Source organism: Microtus pennsylvanicus, chromosome 2 (genome assembly GCF_037038515.1).
Source record: "Microtus pennsylvanicus isolate mMicPen1 chromosome 2, mMicPen1.hap1, whole genome shotgun sequence".
Classification (NCBI taxonomy): Eukaryota; Metazoa; Chordata; class Mammalia; order Rodentia; family Cricetidae; genus Microtus; species Microtus pennsylvanicus.
In genome coordinates, this window is record NC_134580.1 from 93,944,497 (window position 1) to 93,961,816 (window position 17,320).

At 39.5% G+C, this 17,320-nt stretch overlaps 1 protein-coding gene across 7 annotated transcripts in view; it reads left to right on the forward strand.

Moving 5' to 3' along the window:
* Positions 1 to 17,320, forward strand: part of Cdin1 (CDAN1 interacting nuclease 1) — a 240,042-nt gene that overhangs the window by 45,721 nt on the left and 177,001 nt on the right. For all 7 annotated transcript variants that reach the window (XM_075961757.1, XM_075961754.1, XM_075961758.1 and 4 more), the window contains exons 2-3: positions 13,610 to 13,655; positions 14,545 to 14,609. In XM_075961757.1, coding sequence (XP_075817872.1) covers positions 13,610 to 13,655; positions 14,545 to 14,609 — 111 coding nt within the window. The remainder of the gene's footprint in view (positions 1 to 13,609; positions 13,656 to 14,544; positions 14,610 to 17,320) is intronic.

Here is a 17,320-nt window from a genome sequence, read left to right on the forward strand (position 1 = left end):
TATGCACATAGTATCCTAAGTCAGTCAGTTATTCAGGTGACTATGTGGTTGATCTTTATTAAATATCTGGATTCATTCTTATATTAGAAAAATAAGGTTACCTGTGGGCTTCTGGAGTTTAGCGGTGATGTCATTGTGGCGGGAGCTTCTGTTTTCTTATCCCGTGGTCTAAATTAGTTTAATTACTAGAAATCTTAATAAACATCTGTGGCTCTGGTTCTTTGCCTAGTTAGACCTGCACAGAGAGTCCAGTCTCTGCATGACTGCTGGTTGGTATAAGGACACAGGCACAGTTTTCTGATAAGCTCTCTGGGACTGAGAGCAAGGGGTGAGGCCAGAACATCTGTAATCCAGGACTCTGGAGACTGAGGCAGCAGGCGTGGCTTTGGGGCTTCTCTAGGCTACATAGAAAGAACTTGCTTTAGAGCAAAGCAAAACAAAAATACTAAAAAGCAGAGAACTGCTAGTCATAGGATTTCAAGATGGAAATAAATTTATAGGAAGCCATATTAAAAATCAAGAAACAAAGATCAAGAAATACTGACTTTTCTTTTTAGATTTTAAACACATTCTGAATAATGGCAGTGTCCCTTGTTTGTTCTTTCTTAAAAATAGAACTGGGATGAAAGCCAGGGCTCACATGAGGCAAGGGCTCTCTACTGCGGAGTACTCCAGCCCCAGTGTGACAATTCTCACATGCCTGACTGGTCAGTGTCTGTGGAACACGCCAGAATTTATCAAGGTTTTATTCTTAGGAGCTGAAAAACCTCTCCTAAGTCAGGGAAAAATTATATATACCTTGGAAAAATAATGACTTCCCCAATTGTGAGATCATATTAAAATTGTGTTTTTATATTGGGAGATGGGGGTAATTCTTATTATTGGAACTGCCACAGGAAGGAAAAATAAATAGTTTTGATTTCATACTCATTTTTTCTCAACTTGTATTGATTCTCTGTGGATTTCACATCATGCATCCTGATCCTACTATCGCCCCATCACCTTGCGTATATCTATGAAAAATATTTCTGCCCTTACAACCCTCCCACTAATAAATAAATAAATAAATAACTATTTAAAAGGAGAAGGATTTCATCTTGGAAGCTATGGAATGGCCCATTGAGTTGCACAGTTTATCTTATAGTCCATTCATCTTTACTTGTAAATGTTCCTACGTTTGAGTCAGTCAGTGGTCTAGTTCAAAGCTTCTGTTGTCTGCTATACCACCAGTAATGGGCTCTCTCTGGGGCACCTCTTGGACGTCCTCTTATTGTCCTGTGTTGTGGAGATTCTGCTGTTTTAGATCTATAGGTTCACTTCCTTCACCTGCTCCAACAGTTCACAGTTGCGGTAGATGTTGGGGTGGGCCAACTTATAGTCCTGGTTCTGGGCCTGGGTGGTAGCTGAGTTGGTCAACATGCCAAGTCTCCTTCATGATCACTACCAGGGGTAGCTCTCCAACCCTGTGGCTAGCTCACCCAATGCAGCCTGCAGCAAGGGGCAGGGCCAGTTCTCCTGCTCTCAGGCCCCAGATCCTGCCCTGCTTACACTCACACCACCAGGGTCAGTCCTACTGTCTTGCCCAGGAGAGGTGCAGGGCCCTTTATTCTGGCTGCTGCAGCAGTTATATGAGTGGGGGGGGGGGAGGTCAACTCTCCTGTGTGTGGCAGCTATTGAAGGGCAGAGGTAGTTCTCTCTCTCCTGACCCTGGGACCAGCTCTCTCACCTGTCACAGGTAGCAAGGGATGGAGGAGGAAGGACATCTCCCTCACCCGTGCTACCACCTCATACTAATTTTTAATCTTTATTTTCTTTAGATACATAGTATGAGCTTCACCATTCTAAAACAGCACACGGTTAATTCAGTAGTTTTTAGTATATTCATGAAGTCAAGTAGTCCTCACCACGACCTAATTTTAGAGCATTTTCTTTCTAAAAAGAAACCTCATGCTCATTAGCAAGTACCCTCTGTCTCCTGCATACAGCCTTGGCAACCACTAATGTACTTTTGGTTCCTGTGGGTTTTCTTATTCTGGACAGTTCATATAAATGGAATCCTGTAGTATCTGGCCTGGCCTTTGTGATCAGAGGTTGTTTGTTTGTTTGTTTGACTGTATAATGTTTATAAGGTCTTCTGTGTCAGAGTGTAGATCAATCTTTAATTTTCTATCAGATAATATTTTAGGATATGAATATACCACATTTCAGTTATCCGTCATCAACTACTGGGCATGTGGCTTCTGTCTACCCTGTGTCTATTACAAGCAGTGCTGCCTGAACTCTTTATGTGGGGTTTGGTGAGGACACATTTTCAGTTCTTGAAATATCTCCAGGAGTTTCATTGTTGAGTCATAGTGTAACTCTGTTTAATGTTTTTAATTTATTGTTGTTATTAGTGTGTATGTGAGAGAGACAGATGCGGAGCCAGGGAGCCAGAGATCGTCTGTATGCACAAGCGCTGTGGCACGTAGAGGTCAGAGGATGGTTTTGGAGTTGTCTGCACTGTAGATTCTAGGATCAGTGCAGGTCATCTGGCTTGCATAGCTCAGTGCTTTTACCTGCTGAGCCATCTCCCCAGCCCTGTTCTGTGTTGAATATTTTAAAGGGTCAACAAAGTTTTCTAAAAATCTGCACGATTTTCAACCTGCTCCCCTCATATGAGGGTTCATCTTTCCCTGCATCCTTGCCAACATTTGCTAATATCTGTGGTTTTTGCCTTATAGTCACTCTAGCCAGTGTGGGTTAGTCCTTTATAGTGGGTTCAGTCTGATTTCCCTAATGCACTGGTCAACATTTTGCATCTACTAAGACATGTGTCTATTCAAGCTCTTTGCTTATATTAAAATTAAGTTCATTTTCTTTGGTTATGTTTTCCCTCATTCCTGTATAAATATATACTTTCTCATAATGTGAATATTTATGACTTACAGTATGAGTTCCTTTTTCCTATAGAATAGACTGTTACAACAAAGTTGCCTGTAAAGCAAGTCCACTGATTTATATCATAGGAAAGGAATTTTTTTTAATAAAAACCATAAACCATTGAATGACAGTATATGATAAAAACCATGCTTTTCTAAGGCACAAAATTATTCCCTCATAAAATCTATAATCATACTCAACATATAAAGTCCTACAAATCCTGACATATCAATTTGAATATGTGGCAGTTTGTCACACAGGTTCAGAACCTTCAGCGTGGTACCAGCCGAAAGCTCTGGTGATAGTTATGAGGAAAGCCTCCAGTCATTAGGAAAGAGTTGCTTTTGAAGGTGTCAAATGCAGACTTGGGGTTTGGGGACAGTTGTTGATACAAATTATGTTCTAGTGTGTTCTTTATTTGTATTTACAACTTAATTTATGTACATTGACATATGTACATGGTGATTACTGACATTTTTGAACTGCACTGAAATTTTATCATATTCCCCTTTTCCTATCATTGTGATGACATTATAAAGTATTACACCATTAAGTCCCACATGTAATACAACATGGCTTTTCTTTGCCTCACCTACTATAAAAGAATGCTTCATGTGTCCTATGCCAAATTACTTCACCTCTGTGGTCTTTAGCTTCTGTCCTTTTGTAAAGGGAAAAGGTTGACCTTGATGTGAAAATGCCCTATCTCCCCTCCGGATACCCTTGACACTAATGACTGGAGTAAATAGTGACAGCTTGGTGTGTAAGAGTATTCTACAGTGTGTCAATACCTCCAGAGGAGAGTTTCCAAGGAGATTAAAGTGGGATGAGCATTGTCTCTAGAGCAAGCATGGTCATTTATAGCTGTGTGGCATCTAAGCTGCGCAGGGGTTTGAAGCTGGCAAGAGTCGTTTGAATTAGAAAGAAGGCTGGTTAAGCGAGTCCTCAAGTGCCTGGCTTGTAAGTTGGAGTATCATCCTGTAGGCAATAGACAACTACAAGGGCTTTTGGAGCTGAGAGAGCAAAGTAAGCAAAATGTCTCTGAAGGGGGTTGGTGGTAAATTGGAGATTATCCTGGAAGCTGTAGGTGTAGGGGGCAAGGGAAGTGAACTGGGAAGAGTGGGCAGACGTGAAACGAGCTTTTTCTTTCATGGTAGACTCAACAAATGAGATGTCCCAGCCTGAGGGAGAAGCCTGCGTCTGGAATGACCGAGGCATTCCTAGCTTATGTCTCTGCATTTATGAAACAAATATATGAGGGAGACATAGGGACTGAAAGCATGTTTGTGAGAAAGGGAGGGGATGGTCAGTTTGATTGAGTGATGTCTGTGACCAAATGGGGGAAATCCTTATTAGAAACTAATTAAGATCAGGATCGCTCTAAACCCCCTGTACATTTTTGCATACATTCATGTGGGGAGCCATGCAAGTAGTTGTTGGGAGAAGGTTTGGATGCCCCTTTCTGCTGGATTAACATGGAGGGTGGAAGGGGAAAAGACTGAGGAGAGCTCTCTGGAGAACCCAGGAAAGAAAGCAGACAGCCAGGGAAAGACAGTGGGAAGGAAAGTCAAATCTGGAATCCAGAGGACGAAGATTTTTCTAGAAAAGGACAGTCAGAGGAGCATATATTGCAGAGAGGCCTGGTGGCAGAGTGTTGTGTGGAGCTTTGATTATGAAAATCCCCTTGAGATCATTTGTTGAGCGCTTAGTCTCTTACTGGTAGCTCTTTTTAGAAGGTTTGGAGACCTTGGGAGAGGAGACCTGGTTGAAGGCAGTAGGTCAGCAGGGTAATCCTGGTCTCCAGTCCCTTCTGCTTCTTGTCTTCTGTGAAGTGAAGCGAAGCAAAGCATGATCTCCCTACATGTTCCCAGTGCTTTCATATTCTGCCCAAGCACAGGACACAAACACAGAGCAAGCCTTCAGAAGCCATGAGCCTAAATCATTTCCTCCTTATGTCATTTTCTTAAGGGGCTTTGGTCACAGATACTCAAAAGTAAGCGGATGGCTTTGAGATTTAGTGATTAAGAAGTCGGTGACTTTTTGCTTCTGTTGCAGGTGGGACAGAAGTCAGATTGCTGTGAGCTGGAGGCTTATGGACCCAAAGGCCTGTTAGACCAAAGATGTATCAGTGGGAAAGAAGTGATAAACAGCCAGACATGGTCACGTTCCCTATAATCCCAATACTTAGGGGGAAAGAGAGATGGATGATAGTTGGAAGGAAAGACAGTTGTGGAGTAGGAAAACAGAAGCATACTTGGAAGAAGGTGGGATATAGCCAGGGGAGAGGCAAAACTAGAAGAAAGTTGAGTTTTATCCAGTAAGGGAAATAGGATTGTTATCACATACAGGCCGCTGTCAGCTCCCACATTATATTCATCTTCTCTTGTAATCAAATGAGTACAAGTTTAATTCAAAGCTTCTCATAGTGTAGTTCAGTATGATTTGTTAAAGATATCATTTCAGGGAGAAAAGGTGAAATTTTAAGAGGTAACTAGTAAACATTTCCTATTAATTTATTATTTATATAATCTGTTAAGTTGCCAGAATTACTTAGGAGAAAAATGACCCGGAGACTGGACTGGCTGGCGTAATTAAGTACCTGACACCTAGGCTTCCTATTCTTTATCTGATTTATATTATGGCTTATTCTGAAAAGTTAGTACTTAAATTTAATTAGGAAGGTAAGAGGTATAAATACTATAGACTGTAATTAGTTTGAACATTCAGAATAGAAGGCTTTAGAGCAGAGAGACTCTGGGAGATGGATTTATATAATGGCTCATTTACTATTTAGTTTCATTATGAAATATATCTTGAGATACAAATGTCTAGAGATAATATAAAGAGCCTTTTCATCTCCCTGTTTGCTTTAGATAATTTTTTACTTGCATAGAAAGGAAACATTCTAACACTTCTTGCATTGCCTTTCCCCACCAGATTAAAAATGATGGACAATTTTGAGCATGATTGGCACCTGCAATTCCTTCCCACTTCCCCTTATGTGCCGTAGCCGTGGTTGAGCTGGCTGCTGCCAGTCTCGTACTGTTTCTTGTCCTACATCCAGAGATGGCCATGAAAAATAAGTGGTTCTATCTTGTGCTTTTATACTTTGGATAGCTTCTATAAAATGTAGATATAATTCTATAGCATGTTTTTCTTGATAAATACTATTTTGTTTGTTTGTTTTTAGTCTTTGTTCATATTGATAATCTGCTAGTAGAAGTTCTCCACTCACTGCTCTTAAGTGATCTTAGGAGTATGTTTTTTTCTTTTTTGAAAATAAATGTACCATGTATTGCCTAAAGACTGACACAAATGTCCTGGATTGTATAATTTGTTAGGACTCTTTGCACTAGCTCAAATTATGTCCCTCTAAATCTAGCAGACAGTTCGAGTTTTTCCCAAGTATTGATTTTGTGCATTTCATCATTATTCCATATTTTCTACAGGTTACTTATGTAGAATTTTTAATTTTGGAAGATAACATTTTGGGTGGCTTCCTTTGAAATCCTTAAATCCTAGTTCAATTTCCCTTTAGTCGATGTAGTCCAAGCAGTACTTACAACAACATAGAACCATTAGACAGAGATCAGATGTGGGGAGCCCTTATAAACAACTCAAGCTTTGGGATGGGGCCATAAACATGCATCACCCTAAGAAGATATGTGAACTGTAAGCAATGAACTGCACCTTTGTCTAACTCTCATAGACATGGCAGTTGAGGAGCCCGGAACAAAAAAAAGTCTGTATTGCATAAGACGTTTCTTCCAATGTTTACCAATAGACAATACTAACTTCTTTTTTTTAATTAATTAATTTATTTATTTATTAAAGATTTCTGTCTCCTCCCCGCCACCGCCTCCCATTTCCCTCCCCCTCCCCCAATCAACTCCCCCTCCCTCATCAGCCTGAAGAGCAGTCAGGGTTCCCTGCCCTGTGGGAAGTCCAAGGACCACCCACCTCCTTCCAGGTCTAGTAAGGTGAACATCCAAACAGCCTAGGCTCCCACAAAGCCAGTACGTGCAGTAGGATCAAAAAACAGTGCCAATGTTCTTTACTTCTCAGCAGTCCTCATTGTCCACTATGTTCAGTGAGTCCGGTTTTTATCCCATGCTTTTTCAGACCCAGTCCAGCTGGTCTTGGTGAGTTCCCGATAGAACATCCCCATTGTCTCAGTGTGTGGGTGCACCCCTGGCGGTCCTGAGTTCCTTGCTCGTGCTCTCTCTCCTTCTGCTCCTGATTTGGACCTTGGGGTTTCAGTCTGGTGCTCCAATGTGGGACTCTGTCTCTGTGTCCTTTCATCGCCTGATGAAGGTTAATATCCAGGAGGATGACTATATGTTTTTCTTTGGGTTCAGCTTCTTATTTAGCTTCTCTAGGATCACGAATTATAGGCTCAATGTCCTTTATTTATGGCTAGAAACCAATTATGAGTGAGTACATCCCATGTTCCTCTTTTTGGGTCTGGATTACCTCACTCAGGATAGTGTTTTCTATTTGTTTGTTTTTCAAGACTGTGTTTTATAAAAGGAGATTGCTTGTATGTTCCGAGCTGCCCAGACCTGAATAATCACACAGAAACTATATTAATTACAGCACTGCTTGGCCAATAGCTTAGGCATATTCATAGCTAGCTCTTACATCTTAAATTACCCCATTTCTATTAATCTGTGTATCACCACCAGGCTGTTGCCTACCTGTAAAGTTCTGGTGACTTTCCTTTTCAGCAGCTACATGGCATTTCCCTGACTCTGCCTGCTCTCTCTCTACATCTCTGTTTAGATTTCTCTCTTGGCTTTACTGTGCTAAGTCATTGGCCAAAATATCTTTATTCATCAACCAATAAAGCAACATATATACAGAAAGACATCCCACATCTTCTCCCCTTTTCTGTCTAATTAAAAAGGAAGGTTTTAATTTTAACATAGTAAAATTACATATAACAGTTATAAAGCAAGAATTATAGTTATAATATTTAGTCCATTTATTTTGTCAAATTAAGGAAAATATGATCTGTCCTATCTTTGTGAATCTAAAATTTTTATATCTAATTTTTCCTTTATCATAACTAAGGAAAACTATAATTATAACTATCTATTCTTCAACTCCATCAAAGACCCCAGAAGTACCTAAGTAAGCAAGAAGTGCATTGTAAGTAATTTCCAAATTTCTAGAATTGACAGAGATATCTCACTGCCTGAACAGTCACCCAAAGTTCTTCTGTAACATTGGGGTATCTATCTTCAGCCTACAGACCTATAGTATCCAGCAAACTTTTCAATGTATCAGGAAATTTGAAGATCTATTCTGCCTTGTACTGACAAAGTTCATCTGTTGCTTTCTTCTGTGCCCTGCAAAATGTCTGGCAGACTCTTTCATGAAGCAGGAAATTTGAAGATTGTTTCTCCTATATGGGCAGTTTGTCAGTTACTTTCTTCTGTGTCCTCCAGAATGTCTGGCAGTTTCTTCTGTGAAGCAGGAACCCTGAAGGACCATTCAATCTTTTGAAAAGTTCAACAGTCACTTTTCTGTGAGTCCTGCATGTCCAGTTCATACAACATACCTTTAAGCAGTTCAGGCAAGAGCAGTTTCTTGCCCAAATGGCTAGCCTTGTCACATTGAAGGCAAATTCCATAATGAGTTTCTTTAATGCCCATAAACCTCATTGAAGTAATTGGTGCTGCCAGAAGCAGACATGTGTCACTCCTGAGAAAAGTCTAAGCTCTTAAAAAACATTTTAAATGCCATATTCTGTAGGTTTTTGAAAAATTTGAAGAATACCTGTCCATCTGAAATATATCTCTATACATCCAGAAAACCTAATATGACTGCTAGTTTGACTATTATAAACGACTGTTTATTAATCTGCAGTTTTTAATTATGCGTTACATTATTAAATGAACTACACAAACACAATACCTTAATCAAGAGCAGGAATACATATCCACAGTATAACAAAATTGACTTTAAATTTGTATCAATAGACCAAGATCCATACCAATGCAAAGTATTCATCTTTATATCATACCCTCCTTTTTTTTAGAAATTGATTTTGACGATTAATCATTTATAACCAACTTTTTAAAAATGAAAATAAACATTTATAAACAATTATTTTGAGAATTTTGGCATAGTTTTCTCCAAACTGCTTCTTGCTATTTGTTGGACAAAGTGTTTTTAGTGGTTCACAGAGACCTTTCAGGGGATCTTGTTCCATCCAACCATATTAGCCTGGAAGGAATCTACATGTTCTCTTCTTCTTTGAGAACAAAAGTAGAACATCTTTTCAAAGTAGCATATCCTCAGACTCAAATTTTGAGGTCAAGATATCTTTAAAACATATATGTTGATTTAGCTTAAAGGCCTGTACAATGAACTGTCTCACTGTAGTTAGCTCATTAACATTCAAAAAATTTAAAGAAAACACAATAATATACATAATCCAGAAACACATACAGAAGGAACATCCCACATCAGGGTTTCTCTGTGTAACAGCCCTGACTGTCTTGGAACTCACTCTATAGACCAGGCTGGCCTTGAACTCACAGAGTTCTGCCTGCCTCTGCCTTGCAAGTGCCCAGCAATACTAACTTCTAGAATACATACTTTTCATGGTAAAACTAAAGGAAATCAAAGAAAGGGCAAAAGAATCATTCCTTAACAAGGAATGATGATGATTGCCTAGATGTCCCTCGGGGTGCCGATAGTATTGACCTAAATTGTTACCTGGGTTTCTTCCATCTTTTAAAAAATATTAATTTGTTATGCTACACAACAATTCTATGTGGTGTTTTGGTATGGGACATCCTTCTGTATATGTGTTGCTTTTATTCATTAATGAGTAAAGCTGTTTCAGCCAGTGGCTTAGCAGAATAGAGCAAGGTGGGAATTTCAAGCAAATAGAGGAGGAGAGAAGGCAGAGTCAGGGAGATGCCATGTAGTCGCCCATGGAGTTCACCGGAACCTTGATGGTAGGCCATGGCCTCATAGTGATGCAGATTAATAGAGATGGGTTAATTTAAGATATAAGGGCTAGCTAGCAATACACTTAAGTGATTGGCCAAGCAGTGTTTTAATTAATACAGTTTCTGTGTGATTATTTCAGGTCCAGGCAGCTGGGAAATGAACGAACAGTCTCCGCCAACAGTAGTTTTTTTGTTTTAGTCACAATAATTTAAAAAGAATAATTCTAGTAGAATGGATACATGTATTTCTTTTATGGTGATAGAATAGTACAAAAATATGTGTATCATTTTAGATTTGTAGTTGTTCCTTTTGTGTCTGTCCATATTCTTTGGATGCCTAATGAAAACACTGATATCTAGCTGTAGACTAGATAGCTGTTGGCAGTAGAATCTGGGTTTTACAGAGTATGCTCTTTGTAAGTGGGAAACTCTTTATTAAATATTGCTTTATAAGATTAACAGCTTAGAAAGTGTTTTTTCACCATTTATACTTGAGATGTTAAGGTATGAGGTGGCAATGACATTTGAGTAAAACACACATAAAGTCTGATAGAAACACCCAAGGCAATAAAACCAGACTCGCTGAACATAGCAGACAATGAGGACTACTGAGAACTCAAGAACAATGGCAATGGGTTTTTGATCCTACTGCACGTACTGGCTTTGGGGGAGCCTAGGAAGTTTGGATGCTCACCTTACTAGACCCGAATGGAGGTGGGTGGTCCTTGGACTTCCCACAGGTCAGGGAACCCTGATTGCTCTTTGGGCTGACGAGGGAGGGGGAGTTTGCTGGGGGAGGGGGAGGGAAATGGGAGGCGGTGGCAGGGAGGAGGCAGAAATCTTAAATAAATAAATAAATAAATAAATAAATAAATAAAGTAGTCCCACACCAGCTCAGGAAAAAAAAAAAAAAACACCCAAGGCAGTAGTGGTAGTTAAAATGCACCTTAGTTGTAGAAAGGATAATGGAAAGTACCTAATAGTCCTTTTACCTCTTAAAGGACTGTTTGCTGCCGTTAATAGTCCCTTTATTTTTCAATCCAAAAAGAAAATTGTATTTGATGCGGCTAATTAAAGGAAAAGTCCAATTTGATTTTTAAAAAAAGGAAATTTTTATCTAAAGTCATTTACTTCGGTCAGAACATTTGAGCTCTTGTGGCTTCAATCATGTTCCACCTGTCAGGTGGTCTGTGTCGTATTACAACCTCATAAATGCTTGAGCAGAGGTGTTAGCCTGCGTGCCTGGCAGAGCCATTTTCTAGGACCTGGTAGGAAGGCACAAATATCATGGGAATTAAGAATTTAGGTTCTAGAGTTAGATGTAAATTTTGTTCACCACTTTATCTAGATGTTTCATTGTGCATTTTAAACTAATGTTTCTTCCTGCAGTTCTTCATCCTTGCAATAAGGATATTAGTGTGGTAGGAGAGGTTGGAGGGTAGGAGAGGTTGTGGGGGTTGGCCTTTAGAACTGGACATGAGACAGCCTGGGCTTTACTCTTTCCATGGTGTGAATTACATGCAGGAAACTGCATGTGGAGAAACTTGTTCTCACTGTGAAAATACTTGCAGAAGAGGCTCCACAGCCCATTGTCTTTGCTCCAGGACCTGTTCTAGCCACGGCCCACACCTGCCCTTCCGCAGTATATTCCATAAACTATCGCTCGTATTCTGGCCTTGAACTCCGAGTTCTGTCTGCTCCTGCCTTTCAAGTGCTTGGATTAAAGGCATGCAGCACCACACTTGACATCTTTGTCTTTCCAACCAATGTTTTTATCATATTTTTTGAAATCTAGAAGTGTACGTTTTGTGTACTGTGAAATGCTTCATAGCATCAATCTATTCTGTGCTATGAGGAGAGGTCTCTTAATCGTATATAGATCTAAAACGTTTTACTTTGTAAAGTGGTTTATACAGATTGAACTTTCATTTTGGCATCTTTTTCAGAAGCTTTTATCAATAGCCCTACCAAGGTATGTGATTTACACATTAAGTTCAGGCAAGCCAAATATACATATATACATACATACATACAATTAGGTTTTTTTAAAAAGATGGCTTCCAACTTCAAAAGGAAATTGAAAAAAAATTGACTAATGAATTTATAATTGTCCTAGGTCATTTCTCAGTACTCTTTGACATAATAAAGTAGTTCTTTATTATTATCACTATTATTTGAGATAGGGTTTCTCTGTGTAACAGTTCTGGCTGTCCTGGAATTCATTGTGTAGACCAAGGCTAGCCTCGAACTCACAGAAATCCGCCTGTCTCTGCCTCCCGAGTGCTGGGATTAAAGGTGTGCGCCACCACTGCCCGGCCCCAATCTGTTTTTGTCTCTCTCTTTCTGCCTTTCCTTCTCTTCCTGGCCCCCTCCCACAAGATGGATTTTCACTCTTGTAGCTCACACTGGTTCCTACTTGCTATGTAGACCTCAAACTTGAAACAGTTCTCCTGCTTCAGTTTCCAGAGTGCTGGGATGGCATTATTAAAATTAGTTTTGTATGTGTTTGTGTTGAATATGTGATATATTTGTACTTGTATGGGTGCATGCATGTCAGACCAAAGGATAGCTTGCAGGACTCTCTGTCCCATGTGAGTCCCAGGGATTGAACTCAGGTTGTCAGTACCGTTAGTCACCAATCCATCTTGCTGGCCCTATAGGGTTTTATGTTTTTGTATTGTTATTGTTGTTGTTTGTTTTAAATCTCCTCATATAATTTGGTCCTGGTGGGGTGGGTCAGAAGCAAACCCCATGATGGCTTCCAGAAGCTGCGGGCACTGGCAGTCAGCAGGCAAATGTGGAGGTATTTTTATTTCAAGCTCTCTGAACTGCTGATACACTTGGAAGGTTTCATTCATAAATAAAAGAAAATAATGTCCACAGAGTGTTGGCATACTGTGAAAGTCAAATTATTTCAAGTACAGTCTCTTCAGTTTGCATTTACTAGAAGACTATATCAGAAATAGTCATTATTAATGGTGGATGTGCCCGCCGAGGGCAGCTAGAAGGCAGCAGGGGATGCTGATGGCTTTGAGAGAAATTCTGTGCCATCCCTAAAGGGGACAGCTGTAGAAGCAAACTCCTCATTTCTGGAGAATGTTTCCCAGGTTGCTTCACTGCCAAGTGTTTGGTACCATGGCATCCTGGCTAACTGTAGCCTTTGGGAGTGAGGCCTTCTGCAGACTGACACTTCCTGCTGCCTTGGCTTCTGTTTTCAGGGCTTGTCAGTAGGTGAGAGTGTTCCACTGGCCTCTGTACTGCCCCTAGTAAAGACAGTTGTTTATTGTTTCCCCATGAAACTGGGACAGCCAGCAAGATAAACCTGGGAATGCTGTCACTCAGTGAAGTATGTGCTCCTACTGTTTCCTAGAGTAGTTCATTTGTTTGTGGCAAGAAACCTTATTCCTGTGGTCCTTCATAGAATAAAGCCCCATTTTATAGTACAGATATGATGCAGCCATCTTGAGGTTGCAAAGAATCCAAATGCTATGTATGCTTCCTGCATCAGGACCATTTTTTTCTCCCCATCCACTCTTCCTCTCTCCTTGACCTCGCAGCAGGAAGCCTTTGTGTGAGGTTCTCATCTGGAACAACTTCTCCACACTTGTTTTCGTGTTCTGTTGGATTACAGGGCAGCGGGCCTACCTTTGAAGGTCCTTTCTCTTTTATTTCTTTGCTGTGCACTCCAGTAATTAACTTTGTCCTTCTTTTATTTGTTCCAGTCAATCGCAGGCCACTCTGCTGAGCATCTTCTCCCAGGAGTACCAGGTTAGAAGTTTTCTCCTTTGTGAGGGTTGACAGGTGCCTAATTGAATGATGAATGTCCCTTTATTTCTTTGTAATTGAACTGCCAGCTCTCTGATTGGGTTGGAGGATGTTCTCCTTTCCACATCAAGCACCGCCTGCGTCTCAGTGGAGGCCTGCCAAGCCTACCCATCCATCTGTCTAATAACATCTAGCCTTTGCTTATTTGGTGGACCTGTAATAAATTATGCTAAACCATTATTATTCTGACAATAATAATTTCCCCGTGTTGCGTGGCTCCATGTGCTAAATGTTTGCTGACTTGCACTGTCAGTGCCGCTTCCCATTGCTGACAGAGATGATGATAAATGACCACGGCTGGAGTGGCAGAAGGCAAGAGAGGCAGAAAATGGAGTCATTTATCATGAGATGACAGGTGTCAGTCAAGTGGCAAGTCTCTATGGAATTACTTTTTGTAGTTTTCAAATAAGTTGTTTTTAAGCAATGTTCTTCCTGGTTAAATATGGCAATTGGATTGTAAAACCCGAGTGCAGAGGACTTAGATGGAATTGAATTGAGGGAAAATTAATACAAAGGTTGAAAGAGGGAACAAGTTTTCCTTTGCCCTCTGCAGCCCTAAGCAAACTTATTTAGATTCAATTACTATGACCCTGGTGGCTTTTACATATATACTGTACTGTGGTACGGTCTGAAGACATCCCAGCCAAGCAGGAGATTAAAATGCATAGATGTAGTAGCTGCAAAAGAAATTCTGCTGCCACTCCAGTCCCCAAGCCATTACTTACCAATTTGCCCCATGTGCTCGCCACTGGGTGAGGAAATATGTGTTTGCTGTTCGTGAACCTGATATGTGACACAATATTAAAATTTTTTTTGTGGATTTTTTTTTCAGAAACATATTAAAAGGACACATGCCAAACATCACACACCAGAAGCGATTGAAAGTTATTACCAGAGGTATGACCTGCCTGCCCCACTAGAGGGTATCACAGTACCTATTAATTGTGGTAATTATTATGAATAAATTAGGTCATTTAAATTGACTTTTTATATAGTTTCAAGACTGTTATTTAAAACTTTTAGCATATTTGTCAGTAAGTTTTTAAGTGCTTTCTTTGGCATGTGTGGATAATATGGTGACGATGTCAGTGTAGGTTTGTGCACATGTCCTATATGAGAGGAAGCCAGTTATTACTGAATCTTATTTGGTTACTTGAAAGTTTAATTAAGCCACATCTTTTATGCATGTATACGTTCACATGTACATATGACCCACATGTATATGTGCAAGTTTCCAAAGTAGTTTTCATTTATTTTTTATCCAGATCAGCACGCTGAAAAAAAAAATAGAATTGAGATCCAATGTAGTATTTTGCCTCCTATCTGTTGGGTTAGCCATTTTAGGTATTTAAGATAGACCTTCATCAAGTAAGCACTTTATGAAGAAACATCATTTTATACAACTGTCATCTTTTAGTGGGGGCTTTATGTTTTTTATAAAAATGTTGAGTGTTAAACCAATATAATAGTGTTCAGAGAATATTTAAATTTCAGCTTTATTATTCTGAGATAAACAGAACTTTTAAGAAAATTCAGATTTTCTTAATTCTGACATTTGTTATCATTATTTTGATGTATAAATAGATAACAATAAATGGTAATGATATGCATTAAATTTTCATTGTCCTTCAACTGTTGGTGGACAAATAGGTTGGCTCATTTTGCTTGCCATAGTGAATAAAGCGTCAATAAACATGGGGTTTGAATATCTCTATGGTAGATTCTGGAGTCTGGGTTTGGGCCCAGGAGTGAAAGAGCTGGGGCATATGGTAGTTCTATTTTAAAATTTTTGAGAACTCTCCAAACTGATTTCTACACGACTGTATTAATTTGTACCCCACCAACAGACAAGTAAGGATTCTTTTCTCTCCACATTTCTCCAACAGTTGTTATCAGATTTGTTGAAGAGAGCTGTTCTGATAGGGTGAGATGGTGTCTCTTACAAGGTCACTGAATTGTACAAACAAATTGTACAAAATTGGGGTCTGGCTAATTTGGGTGGGTGGTATTTTTTATCTATTTGCAAATTTTGAATGATAAAATTTAAAAAATAATCAAGAAGCTATTGAAATTGGATTTTCTTTTAAAAAGTCATTCACTCTGCTCATAAAAGATTCCCTTTGATTTGAGTAGGTAAAGATATTAACAATGTGTAGATGATCCCCCTGTACACTGTGTTTAGAATTCCTCTCCAAACAAGTCTTTGTATAGTTCAAGGAAAGTCGTAGCTACCTTAATGAAATTACATTTAAGTTCTATGAGACCTCCAAATGCTTTGGTACCGAGATAATAATAAAAATGAATAGTTAAATGTTATTTTTTTTTACATGCTAAGAAATAATTGTTTGTTTTGAGACAAGAGGTTGTTATACAGCCCGGGCTGGTCTCTGACTTGGCAATTCACCTGCCTCAGACTATGCTTAATGACTTGCATCACCACATCTGTAGAAAAAGAAAAAATATTTTTGTTTGTAAACGTTATAGTCCTAGCCAGTCAGATGAAATCAGGGCCATGTTGAGATGTAAAGCCCTGTATGGTGGGAGAGGAAGTGAGGGGCTTGACAGGTAGTGATAGGGTTGCTGACACTCGTTCCTCTCACTGTAAAGGCACTTTCAATTAAATAACTTCAAAACCATGTACTTTTACAAACTAGTTCAAATAAAAACTCTCTCTCTCTCTCTCTCTCTCTCTCTCTCTCTCTCTCTCTCTCTCTCTCTGTGTGTGTGTGTGTGTGCGCGCACACACACACACACACACACACACACACACACCAAGCCTAGTGGCACATTCTTGTAATTGCAGCTTTGGGGAAGCAGAGGCACGAGGATCTCAAGTTCGCAGCCAGCCTCGGTAACTTTGTGAGGCCCTGTTTCACAATAACTTAAAAAAAAAAAATGAGGGTTTGGTTTGCAGTGGTGTAGAGCACTTGCTTAGCTTGTACAAAGACATAGATAGGTTCAGTTCCAGCAACGAAAAATTAATGTACTAGTAATTATTGATATGTGATTTTTTTTCCTATTAATTGGATAGTTTTACTTTAAAAATAAAAAAAATAGTTAAGTATATTTACTGAGTAATTAACAGTAGAGTGGGTGGTCATGAGGATATAAAAATGTATTTGTTTTTTTTGTATTTTTAAATATTAGAGTCTCAGTTATGATAAGGCATTAAAGCATTTTAAATAAAACCAGTAATAGAGACTCAGAAGAAATACCATCCCCCCCTGCCAGTGTCTTGATCCATTGCCAGTCCTCCCCTGTGTCTGTCTGTGGGAGCCAGCCATATTGTTACCTTTCAGGCAGACCAGCCTCACCAGCCTGTCGCTGTAAATATGCAGGGCAAACATTTTTGCCAAGGTACGTTGGCTTTAAGAGGTTCTTTTTTGTTTTCTAGGTTTCTTAGAATAAAGGCAACTTATGTTTTATCCACACATATTTAAGCAATGGGAAAATGTTAATAACAACTTATTTAATTTTTTTCCTTTATGAAAGTAATCCCACCTGCTGTGAAAACTAAGCACATTTGTGATGGCACAGAAAGGAATGAATGAATGCCCATAATTGTGCCGCTCAGAGATAAGTACTGGTTAAAGTTTCAGCCCAGCCTT